Genomic DNA, 20,504 nt, shown 5'->3' on the forward strand with positions numbered 1-20,504 from the left:
GCCTCGAAAAGGCAAGGGCGCTTGTTGAAACGTCAGATCCAACGTTACCCCGTGTTCGCAAATTCTCATCTCTTTCGTTTTAGGCTACTTCACCACCGCGCTCGCGAAAGTGGGCGCACAAGCTAGACGATCCGCGTACGTATACATGCGCGTGTGCGCGCACGCGCGGTACAACGGCCCTTTACCGCAAAACCGTATTGCACAGCAACTTCCTTCCCGAGCCAACTTCCCGACAGGTCGAGTGCGAGGGCCGGTGGGAAAGGGTGACCAGGCCGCAGAGTGTAAACGTTTCGAAAGAGTCGCTTGAGACAAAGGCACGGGTAGAAAGTGTGCAAGAAAGGAGAAGAAAACGAGATCGGGCGAGGGCGACTCGAGGTGGCTGGAGAGGAGGGTGCCTCCGGCGGGGGAGGCTCGTCCGTGGTTTCGGGCGACGGCGAGTTCGTGAGCGCGACCGGCACTTGCACGGCGACGGAGCGCCAGTCGGGCCCTTGCTGAGTGCGGTTGCGCTTTCTCCTGCCAGGCGAGCAACCACGCGGACCTAGCGACGCACCTTGGGTTCACGTAGTATATCCACCGCGCATAGCGGTATCCACACTTGACCCAAGTTGATCATCGACAGGGAGGCCACGCGGACTGTGAATGGGCTACAACTCCATGCTGCCAAGAACGACATGGATTGGCGTCAGGTGAGCTAGCTTGCAATCGCAGTGCTTAATGGCAGCGCATGTGGCAAGTGATAGAGGCCTCTCGCGCCAGGCTGTCACCCTCGGACGCGCAAGAACTGTGCACCTCCTCTCCCCCAAGAAACATGCTGTTGTGAGAAAGCACGCGGGCTTCTTGAACGGACACGGCTTTCGCTCTTTGTTGGACACCTATACGAAGTGTCCAACAAAGAACCTTACTAGGGACGAAGAAAAAAAGGAAAAGATAGAATCCGCTATCTTAATGGTCTTCAAAAAAAAAAAAAGTTGGAGACTGCCGTTACTACGTGTTCTCTCATCTACATGCAGTAAACATTCAAGCTGTCGTGGTTTCCTGCACGACGGCATCGTCATAACCTAAAGGTCGTAGTAAGCAGCCGCATCTAAATGTACGCGCTATGAAACAGCGCAACGTAAAGCAATGTACTAGTACATCAGAATCACCTGAAGTGTTGCATCTGCACCAGTTGAGAAAGATTGGTTAAACTAACACACTCTCCTTACTTGTGCCTGTCGGAAGTATTGCAAGACGTAAGAAAGAAGCTTCTGAGAGCAGAAGGTGGTAATTTTTAGTTTTTTAATTTTGTCTTTTTTGTGAAGTGTCATTTGATAAAGTAGTGTGCATTATTCTAATGTCGAGTAATTAGTCGTCTTTTGCACAACAATATGCCATCGCACCGTTAATATTTCGTGAATTTAGGCTGCTGCAGTAATTAGTATTCTTCTGCGTATACGTAATGTGGTAGAACTATTTCGAGAGATACAGGATTGTTGGTATATACCTATCATGAGTAACCGTCAATACAAGGGGAAAGAAAGCCTTTATCCACGCTTTTCTTTGCTTATACACAGTTTGTTGTATTTGATTGATCTGCACTCTTTCTGCAAATATTTATGCTGATAAATAGTCCTTTGCAATATCTGTCACTAACGCAGCACCGCTTAACAATAATTGCGTCAAGTTTGACCGACGCAAGTGCACTGAAAAAAGCCGGCAATACGAAACTAAAGACCATCCTAACCATCATAAAGCCCATATAAAATTGTAAATACCGCCTTACATCTAGTACTGCCTGAATGTGCTTCACCTATGCCACACAATGTTAACGTAACATTCTTTATGTGAGGTATGAAAAACAAATCTTCAGCCTGCACCATAAACATATAGCAGTCAATGTTAACGTGACAGAAGAGAAAGCGACCCTTATAAAATCACTCGAACTTTAATGCGTACACATGTTGTGTTTTACAATAAAGATCGCTGTTCATCTCGCCAGCTATACGCATTCCCGTGGTAGCAAAAAAATTGAGTGCCTCAGATTGTGAAAATGCATGTAGTGGTGCCGCAGACTTCTTCCATCGAGTTCCTGCAGCGCGATATAGTTGCTCGTATCGTTCGTACATCGCAATTACTTTCAACGATAAGCTGTTGCTGAGCCAGAAATAAATATAAGGAGCGAAAGCAACATCGACGATAAATACATGGTGCTGAATGGGAAGAGTGAACCAAAACCGTGGCACATGTTCACTATATGTAGTTATATGACGTCAAAATGAAGCCGCGTGTACACAGGAACTTGCCATGAGATTTCATCACGTCATGCGGATCTGAGGAATGCGTAGTTGAGTGTGGGACTTGAACAGCTGACCCCACAGTCTTCACAGCCTTCACAGTTCTCAATTTTCTCACTCTCTGTATCTCTCCTTGTGCTTGAACTTCAACGTAAAACTGCTGATTCGTGAATTTTTTTACGGCACACTCCTGATAAACGAAACTCAAACGAAAATGTGAGATTATTAGAAGTATAGGGTGCCCATGTTATTGACCACCGTTAGGCACAATCTTGAAAAGGTTTGTTTAAGTCGAACGCTGTTTCGTGAACTCCATCGAAAGGGTGGCCACGTGTTTGGATCATGCGCCGTTATCCGACAACCACGTAAGATGGTCACGCTTACCAGCAAGAACATAAATAGATCAGGCAGTTCATTGCTATGGCGAACACGGCTGATATGCGGCGCTCAATGCACCCCGCATACCAAATCTTTTCACTCGCTTTCAGCGTACCGAGTGATTACATGTAGCGCTTTCCACTATAGGGTCGCTTTATTTCTTCAATCCGTGGCGCGCTCGATTGGACGGGGGCACGGTGGCCGTGAAGTGAATGCGGCTCGCTATGCCCTGACGAAAAATATACAATCTCTTGTGTCAGTGGAGAATAGGTGCCACACACATAATTACTTGTCATCGTTGCACATGCCGTGAGGAAAAAAACGCGTGTGCGCGTAAACCTAAACACCCTCTTGTCACGCAGAACGCATGGGTTCGTGCCCCCAGAGGACCGACATTCTTTATTAGTTATTTAATTACATCTACCCTGTGGTCTCGCTTGCGGACAACGCCGATTTTTCGCAATGTACCAACGACGCTTACGTAGACATCGACACCGGAGTTTTCGAGACACCGGAAAAGGAGATTTCAACACTTACGCGTGAAACCCTGCTCTCCGTAGTCTGTGAAGCGAGATGAAGGCGGAAATGCTGTAGATCCGTGTGCTCAGTTTTAGGTGCACGTTAAAGAACCCCACGTGGTCGAAATTTCTGGAGCCCTCCACTACGGCGTCTCCCATAATCATATTTGGTGGTTTTGGGACGGTAAACCCCAAACATCAATCAATCAATCAATGAATCATCAGTGAAGCGAGCCACGAACATTCAACTGCCACTGTGCCCACGTCAAATTGAGCGCGTCACTGATTAAAGAAAGCGACGCCTAGAGCTAAACGTTACATGCAATCATTTGATCTGCGGCAAGCGAGTAAAAAGATATCGATGCGAAAATGAAAGGACGCGCATGCGCACTCACCACGTCAGATGGCGCGGCGATGCAGTTTTATCAGATCGCGGTCGTCACTCGCGCGACCCGACTTATTTTGCAGGCGGGTGTGTCTTGCATCAGTGGCTCAAGGCACGTACAGTGGGGCTCAGCAGTTCTGGCTAATCCTGGCCTTAAGAAGTTATACTATGTGATGTCTACGCTGGAACCAGGCGTTCGCGCCTCCCGCCAACTTGCGGGCATGATATTGTTTGTTCTCGGATCCTCTGACGCCGCGATCTTGTCGGAGCTGACGAATACTTAGCCGTTCACAAGCATTGTCGTGCTAGGCTGATTTGGGGTCTTTAGCTCACCGTCGTCGTTTTGCAGCGGCTTCTTCGGCTTACCACTTTCCGAGTCCAATCGGCGTCAACGCTGGGCAGTTTTGCTTTGCAGGGCGCCACGATTCTTAGTAAGCGGCTTCCTTCTCGACAGTGTGAACATTCCCCGGTCTCAAGTCTACGTCTGGTGCGCCGCCACCGCGCACCGCGAGCGCATTAACAGTTGGCCGTGACGTCACGCCTCATTCGTAGTGCACGGGCAGTAGTGCGCAGGTGGTGGGGGACGCAAATGCGCGAAGGTTATGTCATGGCGAATGCGCAGTGCCTCTCAGTCGGCGATAGCTTGGTGGAGCCGTGTCGATGTCCGGCGAAGTGAGCGTGCATCTGTGCCGGCGTTTACTAGACAACGCGAGGTGATGTTATCGCTAGGCGGAGTTTTCGATCTACGACAGATGATTGATATGTGGGGTTTAACGTCCCAAAACCACCATAGGATTATGAGAGACACCGTAGTGGAGGGCTCCGGAAATTGAGACCACCTGGGGTTTTTTAACATACACCCAAATCTGAGCACACGGGCCTACAAAATTTCCGCCTCCATCGGAAATGCAGCCGCCGCAGCCGGGATTTGATCCCGCGACCTGCGGGTCAGCAGCCGAGTACCTTAGCCACTAGACCACCACGGCAGGGCTCTACGACGGACGGATTACGCTCTGCTGAAACAGCTCCGCTGCTAAGGCTACGCGGGGCTGTAACTACGATAACCCTTTTCAGATGCTAAATATATCCTCTGCAGGTGCCATTCTTCGACATTTATCCATAACATGGTATAACTGGGATGAAAAGGAGTAACACCAAATTTGATTGAAATGAACCACGAGAAAAAATAGCATACGTACTCGGGATCTCACAGTGCGCCGCCATGGGAATGCGCTACATTTCTGTCTGAGTGGTAGCACCACTTTCTATGTGCTATTTTAGTCTTGCTGGCAAAACTCCACGATCTTATAATGGCGAAAAAAATGTATACATATTACATATGGTGCCTCAACTGAACACCGTTCATTGTACGCTACCTACGTTGGCTAACTTCCAGCCTCTACATGTGGCCTCTGGTGAAGCTAGACGTAACTCGTTCTGGAAGCTGCGGTACACTAGGAGCACAAAAAATACCGGTTTCACGTTCTACGCGAGGCTCTCTGTGTATATATCTACAAAAGCGACACCTGCTGCTATAGAATCACTGCTGGCTACTGGTGCCTTTAAATCAGACGCGCATGAATTGAGAAAGGAGGAATGAACAAAGAGCTTTTGCGTTATCCAATAACCTTCCTGTTTAGTATTTTCTCTCATTTCACTGCGAAAACAAATGATGACAGTTGAGAGAGAAAGTAAAGTGGCCATATCATCATACGACAAAAAAAAAATTGCTTCTGGCTTAACAGTGGACGCACAATTTGTCTTGCTATGTGACTTTGTTCAAACAGACGCAGGCAAAACGTACCGATTGCTTTCATAAATACGCATTGGCCGTTGAAAAAGAGAAAAAAATTCTGCATTTATGATACTCCATTAGTCCTGCAGTTCTGTAACAACCGAAACATAAGTGCTGGTTCTACTAACTATTTTACGGACCCTATTTGGTGCCACCGTACTACCGGGAGCTCTTAACCATGTGTCTTGTACCTTGAAAGGGACTTTAGGAGAGAAAAAATATTTCTTTTTTAGTTTTTGTAGAGCACGATTTCCACAATTCCGAAAACGCAATTTTCACCGCGAGATGACGCTTTGTACGCGGGCAAACGCGCGGAAAGAAAATGCGGGTAGAGACGCCACCATGCGATTTCCGCACCTAACACCACCACGTGAAAGGATTTGAAGGCGTCTATACTAGGTTCTACAAAGTTGCTAATTGGTAAAAATAAAGTACATTGTCATCTGTGGGGGTCATAGACCTGACGTACGAAGTTTCAGTATATTTCACCAAGCTGATACTGCGAAAATAAAAAAAATGGATTTTGAAATTCTTGACGTCCTTGTGCTAATTTCGACGTGATTTTAAAGACGGAGCTTCAACCTCGATTTCCTTCTTGAATATTGAATATATGATTAGGAAACTTACGACGTTAGAGTTCTCAAAGTACAGTTTATAAATCTAAGTCAGAGAATTGTCTCACTTTAGTGTTCCTGAACAGTGGTAGGGTTGATTAAAGTTCCTAGATTTTTCTCTCTCCTAGGGACCCTATAGGGTGATACAGGCACATAAAAGTGGTCGGGTTGGTGCATTCGACGTTTCCAAACCATACGTCACGTCATGATATAAAAAATATAAGAAAACTTGTTGCTTCGCCCCGCTGGTCTAGTGGCTATGGTACGCGGCAGCTGACCTGCACGTCTCGGAATCGAATCCCGGCTGGGACGGCTGCATTTTCGATGGAGGAGAAAATGCTGAAGACCCGTGCACTCAGCTTTGGGAGCACTATAAAGAACCCGTAGTGATCGAAATTTCCAGAGCCCTCCACCACGGCGTGTCACATAATCATATGGTGGTTTTGGGACGTTAAGTCCCATATATCAACCAAGAAAACTTTTGTTCAACAGCCCAAGGTAGTGCCTCCGTCATGTATGCTGCCGGTATGGCAACCACACACACGCACACGCACACGCACACACACACACACACACACACACACACACACACACACACACACACACACACACACATATATGTGTTTGTGTGTGTGTGTGATGTTTGAAATGAAAATCTGACGCACATCATTCGAGCATTGTGTTTATTTGCTGGTTTAGATTTTCCCGCAGAAAATATACCCCTAAAGTATATAAATACCTGATAGCATCATGCAGATTCTGCGTAGTCACCCACCTGTGCGTCATGTGCGTTCTTCGTTAGGTAGCATTTTGATCTCCATTACCTCGGCTGTTATCAATGCCAACACATGCGCCCTTTAACGACTGCTAAGTTTATAATAGTTACCTTTCTAAAGGCATTTGAACTATTCGAAAGACCATGTAAGGTGCTAAAATCTGAATGATAATAAAGACGCAGCACGTGCTTGAATGGCTGAAGGTCTGATTAAAAAAAAAGAACAAATGCAGAATGGTAGTTTTCTGAGGTGACCTGACCATTGCAAGTGACAGACGTAGCCTGGCCCGCATTGTGAAACTATTTTTGGCACGATTGTTGGTGTATAGTTGCGTATCGAATACCCGATGATAATCATCGCAGTACTATCATTTGCTGCTGTTTTCGAACATCCACAGCACCTCGTGAACAGGTGGTAATCAAGATTGATTCTGTGCATCTACAGTCTTTATTTCGTGGATGCTCTCGCCGTTCAGTTCCGTTTACTGAAAAAGGAGAAACCTCGAGCGTCTTGTTAGAATGCGCGCTTGCCACCAACGCCCGTAGGCAATACGTGACTCTCACGGTCATCAAAACGTCGAGATGCGAAGGCAGCGAGATACTAAGTTTGGTCAGCGTCGCGCCATCGACATTACGTCGCCCATCGTCCGTGAGCTGAAAACGACAACACGCCATGACGCAAAATGTCCTGTGACGTCATTCTGGGCTTACTCGCTTTTGTGCAGTCGTGTTTCCCCTACATATTTCCGCCCTGTACAGTTCCCGTGATGTCACCGCACAAGGTTTTGTTTTCAAGTGCGACAACGCCGTAGGATGCCGCATCCCGTTGGGTCCTGACTGGATCTCCCCCCCCCCCCCCCCCCACACGCGCACGTACACACAGACACGTAAAAAACACAGCAAAGGTAGCCGAGAAGGCGGCCATTCCAACTTTGTAGGTATGGTTGTGCTTTCACAGCAAACACGCTCGCGAAATCGCTAGGTTTTTTTTTTAATCTATGACGCTCTACACTTGATGCACGACACATAAAGGCGATATATGGCGTGTTTTACTTTATTTGTTAATAACTAAAAGATGCTTCCGCAAAGTTGCCTTTCTACGTCGAATCTAGAATGAGTTTTAACACGATAGAGTTAAGAAACTCTTTTCGCAGAAATTCTGGTGTCGGTGTCGGCGTTGCCGGTTGTGAGCGAACAAGCGTTATCCTGTGTATGACCGAAACATCGTGAATGATGCGAATAAAATAAGCAATAAAACATTCCGGGTTCAAGCGAAGATTGAACGCGCGTGGCTCACGGGGCAAACAGGTGTTCTAGCACCCACCAACCCACTGCTTCGTAAAGCGGTGAAAATAATTTCCTCTGCTTGGAAATGCAGTGAACGTAAATTTCATCCTTTACAAACAGGTGCGTCTTGTATACATGTGTCGGCCCAGCCGCGGTGGTCTAGTGGCTAAGGTACTCGTCTGCTGAAGCGCAGGTCACGGCATTTAATCCCGGCTGCGGTGGCTGCATTTTTGATGGAGGCGGAAATGCTGTAGGCCCGTGTACTCAGATTGTGGCGCACGTCAAAGAACCCCAGGTGGTCGAAATTTCCGGAATCCTCCAGTCTCTGATAATTATATGATGGTTGTGGGATTTGAAATCCCACATACCAAACAATCATACTTGCTTCACAACACAATATGTAATATCGCAGAAATAATGCATTGTACAAGCGTTCATTGTCATCGGGCGTCAGAACATGTGATTATCACAATGACTTCTTAAAGCAGGTAACCCAGTACAGAAGTCCCACATGTTACTGCGCCTATTCCCTTAAGGCCACATTGGGTGCATGATAGTTGGGATGAATTTCACCCGCACAAGTGCCCGGGGTTCGAAGCATGCTACCTATGTAGAATGCACAAATATGCGAAGGCTGCACTGGCTTCTTTCAGCTTTATAGGTTACATTGTGGTCACTCACAATTTGAACTTGTCGAGAAACGTCATACAATCAAAAGTGTGCACTAAATATTCGAAGTACGCACTAGGAACAGGATGTCGCTAACGCGTTCAACTCTCAAAGGCGAATGTAAGGGTCCCCCGATTTATTTCCTAAAAAACGGCAAAATTTATCTGAATTAAGTAGTTAATAGAAAAGTTTCCTTAGTGGACCTTTTAATTCTTTGTCTTCAGACATTCTTTGCCGTTGAGAAAATGAACCCGGTTATAGGAAAAAAAGTCACACTTCGGATAAATCTTACGACGAGCCACACTTTCCAAGTGTCCGGCCTATTATGCATGACAGTTCATTGATGTCGTCCGCCTCGGTGGGTCAGTGGCAGGGGCTGCTGAACCGAAAAGTGCACGTTCGATCCCGGCCGCGGCGGTCGCATTTCGAAGGAGGTGAAATATCAGAGGTCCATGTATTGTGTGATGTCAGTACACGTTAAAGAACACCAGATGTTCGAAATTTCCTCCGTCCTCCACTACGGCGTCTCTCATAATGAAATCGTGGTTTTGGTACGTTGAACCCAACATATTACTGTTAGTCTATTGATGCCCCAGTTACGAGTTTCCCCACTTTAGATCTATTTCTGCTATAAATTACCTGAATTGAGGGCCAGAGCATTGTTTATTGCAACACCGCAACACACTAGAACGTTTGCGAGCAAGAGGATAGTGTGTAGGGTAGAAAAGGGGGGGTGGGGAGTGCTGGCAGTTGTGTTTCTTTAGTTTGAATGTTACGTGACAATGAACTGAGTCGCTGTTACTATAGGTGTGAATGAAAGCGACTACGAACGCTGGTAGGTGTGTGTATGTGTGTGTGCGTGTGTGTGTGTGTGTGTGTTAGTGTGTGTGTTTCTGTGTGTGTACGCGTGCGTGCGTGCGTGCGTGTGCAGCGTTAACGAGTGCTTAGGAATGTGGGTGTTCGTGAGTGTGTGCGCAGAAACCGTTAACAGTCTTTGTCAATGGTTTCAAAAGGGCACGGTACATGTGATGGAAATGGTCGGGGAGCCGTTTCGGCATTTCGAATATTGAAGCTCTGACAGAAGGCCAGAAAATAAGCTACTTATTTACCGAAGTCTCATGGATTTCGGTGTTCTACACGCGTTGCAGCACTCCTGTCGCTAGAGCCACATTATGTGGATAGACAATGCTTGTCAAGATGGGCTTGCAGGACAGAGATGGTGACTTCGAAAATTATCTAGAAACAGATGTTGAGCTTCCTCAATCCGAACTGCCGAGATGATTTTCGCTGGAGGTTATCTATGCTAAACAATAATAGATGGTTCTTGAATTATCGTTCCGAAAAACACCACTAGGCCATCCCCAATAACGTGTTGTACAATGTTGCGACGCTAAGCTCACGGGATATATTGAATTAAATTGTGCATTGTGGTAGTTCTTGCTAAACAGTGCGAAAAACGACGACGAGACAGGAAGAAACACGCGGGAAAGAGCGATGAACTACCAAGCAATGTGCATGCACGAATAGATAAGCTACTACACCTGTCAGGAATGGGAGGAGAATTTAAAAGGTGCATGCGCTCTATCCTATCTCTTCCTGACGTGTGTAGAAACGTATTTCTTTGTGCTTGCGCCAATAAACGCATTTCTTGGTAATTCAGCGTTCTTTCCTTTGTGCTTCTTCTTGTCTTCTCGTTTTTCGCACTGTTTCGCATAAATGAAGTCGTACCAACAAGCTCGAACCTATAGACATTTAACGGTAGTTCTCATTGCCTATTTGCTGTTGATTAGTAGTCTGAAGGTATCAAACCTGCGGACGTCGTTATAATCAATCCGTTAAGCCTATGTTGGGCGCATTTATGTGTTGCAATAACCTGATTTTCTTATATGCTCCTTTCGAGTGGGTGCCAAAGTATGTGCCTCACGAAATCATTCCCTCCATTGACTCCGCATTATACGCTGCATTTTTCGCAGTTCCGGAAGCTTTAGAGTAATATACACTGTCATGCAGTTGCGTAGCCATGGGGTGGCACACCAGGGCAGTGCCCCCCTTCCGAAATTTTTAAGACGTGACATTGATAGCCAAAAATGACCGTTTCAAAGACCCCCCTTCGCACCCCACCCCACCCCTTCCTCCCCGAAATCAAAGAGATGCCAAAAAAATTTTTATACGTCCCTGCTGTCACGTTATAGCTTGTACGCGAATATGTGTGTTATAAATGGCGGTGCAGCGTTTCCGAACCAATGCAACCGTATCAAAACACTGACAGGTATAAGACCCTTTTATTGGCAGCCATTCCATCTTGCCTGTCTTTCAGCGGCACAGTACATCCGTAGCATAGACAGCAGGTCTAATACTCAATTGTTACTGTAAATTGTCGTTGTTATACTGTTAAACATCCACGGACACGAGAAGAGCCTCAGAACACACTGACATCTGGATATGTGCCCTCAGTTTTATCATCTTTTTAATTGTATTGTGATGTCCCACTGGTCTGCCTTCCGCGTATGGCTAAAAACACTAACTCCTCCAAATAATAGAAAAACGCTCATAATAATACAGACCACGAAAACAGAACATCCGCGTAAGAGTTCAGAAAGCTTCAGAGGATAGAGGAACACGTCCAAACGAGCAAAAACGTGCACTACCCTCGTCTTCAAAGCGCTGCTGTATACGTACTATTTCAAGTTGGAAGTTCCACAAGCTCACAGCGTAATGTTTATTTCTCGTCGAGACGAAATGCTCGCTATAGACTCGCCAACCTAATTCTGTGACCTAAATCATAGCCTAGAAAGGGTTGAAATGAAACAAGGCTTGACAAGGTGAATCTGGAAGAAAAAATATATATTATATATGCCACACAAATACTCAATACTCGATTAAGAGGGTATGGTAGATGAAACCCCTCAAAGGTTGAATTCAAAGTTTTGACAGCAAAAAAAAAATATCTACTGTATGCCGAGGAACCAACCTGTGGAAGCCCGACGTCGAGCGGCTGCTCCAAGTGGTTTGAATTTCACGCTGAAGTGCGCCGCGCGCTCTCTAGCATATGAGCAAAATGCACAAGAGTAAACCTCTTTTTCTCGAATTGCGTTTTCTGTAAATTTTTCAGCTTTAATGTAATTTTTCTCAATATGTATTCAATCGATTTCGATGAAAATTCTTATGTGTGAGCTACAGCAAGTTAGAAACAATCTGAATTAAAACAATTGCTGTTTCATAAAAAGTGAAGCTGTAAAAAAATTACACATTACACACCCTCCATGGCGTTGCACAAGCAGTATTTTCATGTTTCTACAAAGACTTCTCGAGAAATCTAATATTTCTTCAGTTCAGTTTTAGTTCAACCTAAGAGCCTCTACAACAACACGGCTGAATATAATTACATTTCTTTCGGTAGTTGCAGATACAATCTACATATAAAAAGTGAATCTCCTTTAAAATTTGGGAGTGGGACATAGGAAGGATAAGCAGCCTAGGCATAAAAAAAGCTGTCACCTCATACCCAGTGGCATTTTTTGTGAGCACGTAAAATTTTATCTGAATACCTGCAGCCGTTTCCAAGATGTTCTGCTAAAACTGACATATACCATTTACCCTATACCAGCCACTGTGACGTCATTTTCCCGGGGTCGAAATTATTGGTACTCGTTTTGCTAGTATTTATGCAGGGAGATCTATAGTCAGATTTGTCTCGCTAGGAATCGTTCCGCCGTAGCATAACTTAAGTAATTAGCGAGTGCGTTTCAATCACCGAAAATCCATCACATTTCTTGACAAAGGCAATCGGCACGCATAAAAAATCCTTGCTCATCACTTCAGTATACCGTCACAAGAAGGCTTGGAACCTAGGTTAGGTAAGACGTCTACTCGGCGATAAGAAACATGATTAAATGGTACTGCAATTATGTACATTGTATGGGGTCAGCTCTAGCCACTGCGTTTAAAGGGGGTGTAAAACAATACAGCTAAAAGGAGTTCATGCCGCGTGGTTCATGCCGGACGAAGTGGGTGTTTCTGAAGAGAGGTGTACAGGAGGAATGCTTCATTAGACTGCCGACTTGTGCACCCCATTGCAGTATCAACGCTACAACACAGCATTTATGGCTGGTTTTCAGCGTTTGTAGTTCTACTGAAAATATTGCTGAAATCCGTTCAGAAATCAGCAACTGCATTTGGTACCCACGTAGGTGTATTTGTTGGTGTGACCACCAATAATTGCTGAATAGTGTGCAGAAACATGCTTTTGTGGCTGTAAGCAATAACCCATGAGGCCAATACTAGAAGAATACTCAAAAATTAAACTTGAGAGTAAACTCGCAACCAAGGATGAACAAGAAAAAATTCATCAGATCCCACGTACTTTGGGAATCGACGTTATGCTAAGCATGCGGAGGAAAGGTGACCATGTAATTTTTTTATTGAGCGACAGGTCGCGAAATGAAGCTAAATATATGTATACAATTTGCACGTACAGACATATGTGATATAATTGCAGATGTTTGTATAACCAGTTGTTTGCACTTGCACAACGATGCCTAAAAGGAACATGAATATTAGCAACACGTGCATATGCAATACGCTGATATGAAGCGCTGTTGCTCGCGTGGATGGTAGCCCTGGACACTAGCTGCTACACAAATCAGCTCCAGCGCACAGCGCCCAACTACAATTGAAGTTAACCCGACATGACGGCTCTATAAAAAAAACTACATATGTAAGCTTTATCAAATAAGATAAGCAGCACTGCAACCCCAACTGACATTTCACGAATATTAGGGTCTATTTGAAAAGCCATTCCGAGACCTGGCGCAGCTATGTGGAATATTTAATTTCCACGCGGAGCTGGGGTTCGATTCCTGCTGACCCTGACATTACTTCATTGGCATTTGTTGGGTCTACGCTGCCGACGTCATGTTTCAAACGCGAAGCATTTCTATGCGAACTTTGGCGACTTTGAGCGTATCTGTATATCTCCGCCAACAACATTTAGCTCTTCTGGCCATTTCAATAGCGGTATTGATATAAAAGTTGGTATAGCATAACATGACTGTATCACAAACATAATTAACTAGTCATAACATGAAAATCATGACATGCATGTCATAAATGTCATTATTTACGTTTCATGGTCTTGCTGCTTTTGCGGTGGTTTTGTTCACATGACATATTGAAAAACTGGTATGGTATGGCATGAGCACATGGTGAACATAATAAGTGACAGACCCTAACGTGGAAATCATGACATGCATGTCATGTAACTCATGACTGCACGCCATGCTCATGGCGCACTCGCGGTCGTTTCGATATCTTCACATATACCAAATTTAGTAATATGGGACTTGAATGGATGACAAAGGTAAATGACACGTACAAACATGAAAACTATGACATGCGTGTCATGCAAAACATCACTACATGCTACGCTCATAGCGTTCTCGCGGCTGTTTCGCTAGCTTCACATATACCAAATTTAGTTACGTGACGTGAATGGACGACGAAGGTAAATGGCACGTCGAAACATGATAATCATAATATGTGTGTCATGTAAAACATGACTGCACGCTACGCTCATAGCGTGCTCACGGCCGTTTCGCTAGCTCCGCATATATCAAATTTGGTATCACGTGATGTGAATACATGACAGAGATAAATTACACGTCTGAACTATATAATCATGACATGGAAGTCATGTACGGCATATTTTACGGCCGCCTCGCAACTTTGGGCTGATTTTGAGGTGACATATCAACCTTCCTCATTCGTGCATCGCATAGATTCCCGTTGTACGCGAGATCTGCCAATTTTTTCTCAACGCTCACGCATTAAAATTTCCCATTGTGTTCTCATCATTCATGGGTAGATGCTAAGTTTCAGTCGCCTGTGGCACATACCCACCTGTGGGTATGTGCCACTGTCTGGCGGGAATCGTTTCACGGCGTACGCGTTGGGATTGTGACATTATTGATACCATCTCACTAATTTTTGATCGCGCCAAGTTGAGGGGGTTATCACGAGAGAATCAAATCCAGGCGTAAGCGGCAAGATAGATAGATAAGCAGATAGGCGCCATAAGTGCTTCCAGTACGGAGAGAAATTCTTGGTATTTAAAATAACATATGCAGCATTAAGATACCAGAGGACGGTAGCGCGGATTAGACATACGTCGCAACCAAGTGGCGTTTAAAATATGACAGTGTTCAGCGTCCCAACGCTTTATGATATGAAAATCACTGACTTGACGGGCTTCGGATGAAAAATCGACCACCTGCAATAGCTTACGCGCATGTAGGTCAAAGTACATACATTATTGCTTTTTCAATGCTCCCCTAGCCAAATGCGGCTGCCGCAGCCAGAAACCGAACTTGCAGCATCGTGATTCGCCGCAGAACATCATAATTACTGAGCCACCACTGCGGGTCTTTGATACTGCGGTTTAAAGATTAAAAATAATTTTGCGGCTGTTCACGCATGTGACAATGACTGGAAGTTCCGCTGTTGCGCTCTTTAGGATATGGAAATTCGCCTTATGCACTTTCGCAATAAATAGTTCGACATCCTTCGGAAAGCTACTGACTGAATTGTTGTGTTTGCTTGTCCGAAGTGATTTTTATTAAGGTTTCGGCTTCGGGACCGGCCTTCATCAGAACCTTCATCAGGTTCTGTTGAAGGCCGGTCCCGCGGCCGAAACCTTAATAAAAATCACTTCGTACGTGCGTCTACTTCACTGCAGATATATCTAAAGATCCTCCGAAGAAGGCTGGTCCACTAGCCGAAACTTAAGGATTAAATAAATATTTGACTGTTTTGTTTCCTATATTGCACTATTCTCGAAGTTTATAACTTTTATTACGGTAGCCGGAAGAAACTCTGATCATCTATTTCATCTCTCTCTCTCTCTCTCTCTCTCTCTATATATATATATATATATATATATATATATATATATATATATATATATATATATATATATATATATATATATATACATATATATATATATATATATATTTCTGATTAAGGGTAGACCTTTAAAATAGTGTAGTATGCATTTTATCTTACTCTCTTCTATCTTAACTGTTTTTCTTACTATTTTTCAGCGATGGATAAAGTCGCTTCATTTTTTTTTATTATAGCTCAAATACGCAGTGCTGCACACTTATTAGGGTTTACCGTGGCACATATGCTCATCTATGGTGGTACTGGGACAATCATTGTGCCATTCACGTTTTATATAATACTTACAGTGGTGGCCTAGCGACAGTATACGGCGTTGCTCCGCTAAGCACAAGTTCGTAGGATCTGAAACTGGCCGTTGCGGACGCATATTAGCCTGTGTGAAATGCTAGCTCAGTGCTATGCCTTGCGGCCACTTTAGAGAACTCTATAGTTAGTGAACATTTACATGGAGCTGCTCCTTTAGAGCGTTCCTCATTTTCATGTCGCGCTTTCGGCACTGAAAACTCTAGAATTTAATTAATAAATGTATTATTCCTCGCTCCTATGTATTGCACCAGCGTAAGTTCGTGTTACTAAGAGAAACTGTCCCGTGAGTCCCCACCACGGTTGCCTGATAGTCCTGGCGCTCGGCTGCTGATCTGCAGGTCGCGGGATCGGATTCTGACCGCCACGGTGGCATTTTCGAGCGAGGCAAAAATGCTTGAGCCCCGTGTGCCTGGATTCAGGCGCACATTAAAGAACCCCCGGTGGTCAATGTTCTCGGAGCCCTCGACTACGGCGTAAAACCTCAACAATTATTATTATTTGAGTTTCAATTCATGCCTACTGCATGAGATTTATTTATGTGATTTAGGACGCGGTAATAATATATACTTCAGAGTCAGCTGCATCAAAATTTTATTTAGCTTTTTTTTTCAAATTATACTTCACGACCATCTCATTGTAAGCGTGTTTTTTTACTGTCTGGACAACGCCAACTCCGTCTGGATATTCTGCGACTCCCGGCCGTAGGGTATCAGTGAGCTACGAGGCAGCGTTCAGGTTCCACACGCACCACCAAAAAATGATCGCTCACGCTGCCTCACGGGCCTCTTAAATTGCTTGCCCTTGCCGAAAGAAGTCGCTGGTTTTTGAAATAGCTGGTCTGTGTGAGGTCACTCTCTTATACGGGACATTCTCTTTACAAGTAACGCCTACCATGTTCAAGACGTGTGAATGCGGGGACTCCCTTTAAAATGTGACGGATCGATATTTGATTCGAGCCTGCGAACGATCAGGCTGGGAACCTCTGAAACTTCCATTCTGACTCTCTATTGTACTGCTTCTTTTACTGGCTCCCTAATTGCATCCTATCAATCACAAACGAGTAAGTGAGTTGTTTAGACGCACGGTGAGTAGGACGGACAGGTTCAATTACTGACAAAAGAATAAAAGAACATAAGTAGACGAGTCGTTGCAGTGATTTTGTGTGTATGTGCGAGTGGCAGAGTCCCTATATATACTCACGCAAACTCGTAATCTAGGGCTTGAAGCGTTGAAGGTACTTCGGTGTCGAAGGTACACTTGTGTCCTTTCCTCGGTGTATGGCTTAGTTTTTATTTTGAACACTGTTTCTGTGCCGTACAATCTATCAAGAACTCAGATGCGCACTTCGGGTTCTACTCTTCCAATCTTTGAAGGGCATAAGTACTGCTTCTCGCCAGGCAAGCGTTTTTAATGCACTATATAGGAATGGAGAAGCAACGTAGTCGTCAGAATAATTGACAGCTTTGCTTGGCCCAACTTTCAGCCATACTTGTTTTCTCCTAGATTACGCTAAGGTATTATCTCAGAGTAATAGTTTGTCTCCAGCATTAGCTCAGCCATTGGGATTAATTGAATACTTTATAATAAATATTTACTTTCGGTGATTCCTTTCAAGCGTTCATCGTCGTATCACACTCCACGTGCTTGCATAGTAACGGGAATATTCAGCCTTCCAAGATACTCAGTGTTCCTCGTCATGTTTAACGCGGGAGTCCTCCAGCGGCTGCCGTCGGCGGGAGTCTTGCATGTGCCGGTACATCTTGTGCTCATTTCCGCGTTGGCCGCAGACGCCAGCCTACGCGAGCCAGCCGTCGCTTGCGATTGCTTTCACTTTGTTCTTAACTGCGCGGCCGCGAGGCGCTACGCGTTGCCGGTGCGCTGACGCAACGGAGCGCTCAGCCTTCGAGATGTCTGTTTGGTACTGCCGCAACACATGGTTACAAACAAGAGCTTGTCGGGGGCGCGTGCGACGTGGTCATAAAACCCATCAAGTGTCTTCACCGGCCGGCGCCTTTTTCTGGGTCATGGACGCGACGGGCCCCGCTGACCCGACGGCTCGCGTCCCGCACGCTTCCGCTGTGCGCCCCATCGCGACAACCCTCGCTGCGGCTCTTTCAGATCGGCGCGCGATCGACGACAACGCGTCCAGCGGCGCGCAAAGCGAGGGCACGGCAGGAAGCGTTGATAGATCATCGCGGCTCCCTGCGGGCTGGCCTCATTGGCATGCACACGGCGGCATCAGACCCTCGACAGTCCTGCAGCCAGTGGGACACAGCGTGACAGCCGAGAAGATGCCGGTAGCCTTTGGTGGTCCCCTTTAGCCGATGGCTTTCGCCTTGGGCGACGAGCAGATCGCGGCGCCTGATAAGCGGCCTCTGTCACGGCATTTCCTCCACGCGATGTGCGGCCTGTATACGCTCTATACGGCGACGTCACCTCGGCTCCGAAGATAAGAGGCCGATTGGGACTACCTTTGCGTCGTAGGGGTAGTCTCAAAGTGCCCCCCCCCCCCACCCCTGAAGGACCGCTTTCTCCTTGTCTCAAGGCAGTGCCCTATCTTTTGGAATACAGTGTCTGAAGTGAGACAATGCCAAGAAAGCATCGGCAGGAACGTCAGTCTTTTCTTTTTTCATGGTCATATGTTCTGCAAGTTTATATATGCAGAAAATATGCATAACGGCTCGAAGTGCTCGCCATGCATATCTGGGCAGGCATCGGCACTATTGGCTTAACGCTGAAAGTAGGGTGCACAGGTTGTTGTGACGAGGAGTTGGGGACTGCAATCCTAGAACGATGGTACAATACGCTTTGTATACGCAGTGGGGTGCAGCGCATGCCATCCAGTGTTGCGGAACAGGCACCTCCATTCCATTCCCATTCCATTCCGGGTAATTGCAACTTGCCATAATTCCGTTCTTTTCAATTCCTCGGAATGAAAACAACCAGCGCCAATTCACACTTCGGGAATGGCCAGACAGGTCAATTTCATCCCTACAATTCCTCAACGTAGGAAGGGTATATCTTGATAGCTTTATTGATTGATTGATTGATTGATTGATTGATTGATTGATATGTGGGGTTTAATGTCCCTAAACCACCATATGATTATGAGAGACGCCGTAGTGGAGGGCTCCGAAACTTTCGACCACCGAAAGTTCCTTAACGTGCACGCAAATCTGAGCACACGGGCCTACAACACTTCCGCCTCCATCAGAAATGCAGCCGCCGCAGCGGGGATTCGATCCCGCGACCTGTGGGTCAGCAGCCTAGTACCTTAGCCACTAAACCACCGCGGCGGAGCGATAGCTTCATCGAGCTAACAATGATTATCACAACAAAAAAAATGGATGTCATCACATGCATAAGGACTGTGAAACTACGCTAAACACTTTACCACGGTCGAGGGATAGTAGCTTGATGACTTATCTCGTTCAGTACAACCAGACCAGACTGCTAGTTCCCATAGAAGAAGTTCTTTCGCTACCTATATATGGTATTTGCATCGTCAGCGCAATCCTGAAAAAAGTTAGTAAACAGTTGGCAACGCATGCGTTTACTTTCGAGCGTACTTTACTACCTTCGCGGCATCTCTTTACTATTGCCAGCAGCTAGTGAAGCTTGAAACCTCTTTCAACCTTCTATTCCCGAGCCCCAGTGCAGGGTAGCGTACCGGATCCTAGCATCTGGTTGACCTCCCGGCCTTCCTTTTTTCTCTCGTTTGTTTCTCTTGACGTTACTAACCAGGAATACTTTCTTGCTCTTTTTAACTAGGTAACTGCTGAGCCGCATACGTTCCCAGATCTCTCGTAAACACTGCCCTATATCTTGCAGCGACCCGTCACGGTGGTCTAGTGGCCAAGGCACTAGGCTGCTACACCAACACCACCTAGATTTTTTCTAGGTGGAAAAAATCTAGGTGGTGTTGGCTACACCCACCGGTCGAGGAATCAAATACCAGCCGCAGCCGCCACATTTTCAAGGAGGCAAAAATGCTTGAGGTCTGTGTGCTTAAATTTAGGTGCGCGTTAAAGAACCCCCAGGTGGTCGAAATTTCCGGAGCCCTCCACTACTGCGTCTCTAATAATCATGTAGTGAATTTGGGACGCTAAATCCCAATAATTACTAGTATATCTTGCAATAATTGTGACACTATTAATAAAAACTCTGACGAATTTCAACTTTGTCGACTACTTTGGAATAAATTTTTTTGTGCTAAGTCCTAATAGAAATATATTGAAAGGCAGACAATGATGTGTACAAAACGTCCCTTATTTTTCTTATTTATATGGCTCTTAACCAGTACACAGTGTGCTATTCCTAAGTAGGAGCATAAATACCTTAAAAAAAAAAACGGCATTATACGTCACCGGCTAAGTCTTGACATTATATGTGCGCGTTTGCGTGTATACATCTGTGATTCGTTCATGCCTCTATGTATGTTGCTGTTATGCGTATTTGCAATTGTGATTAGATGAAGTAATCAGTGGCCACTAATTAATCTACGTAGACAATTGCACTTCGCTTATTACCCAATATATGCTTCT

The 20,504-nt window shown here is 45.4% G+C and overlaps 1 protein-coding gene across 2 annotated transcripts in view; it reads left to right on the top strand.

Annotated features, from left to right (window-relative positions):
- Positions 1-445: 445 nt before the first annotated feature.
- LOC119187632 (Spaetzle domain-containing protein 3) overlaps positions 446-20,504 on the top strand; it is a 116,559-nt gene continuing 96,500 nt past the window's right edge. For both annotated transcript variants that reach the window (XM_037435720.2, XM_037435721.2), the window contains exon 1: positions 446-686. In XM_037435720.2, coding sequence (XP_037291617.1) covers positions 672-686 — 15 coding nt within the window. In that variant the 5' untranslated portion in view covers positions 446-671. The remainder of the gene's footprint in view (positions 687-20,504) is intronic.

This window comes from Rhipicephalus microplus, chromosome X, assembly GCF_043290135.1.
Source record: "Rhipicephalus microplus isolate Deutch F79 chromosome X, USDA_Rmic, whole genome shotgun sequence".
Lineage (NCBI taxonomy): Eukaryota > Metazoa > Arthropoda > Arachnida > Ixodida > Ixodidae > Rhipicephalus > Rhipicephalus microplus.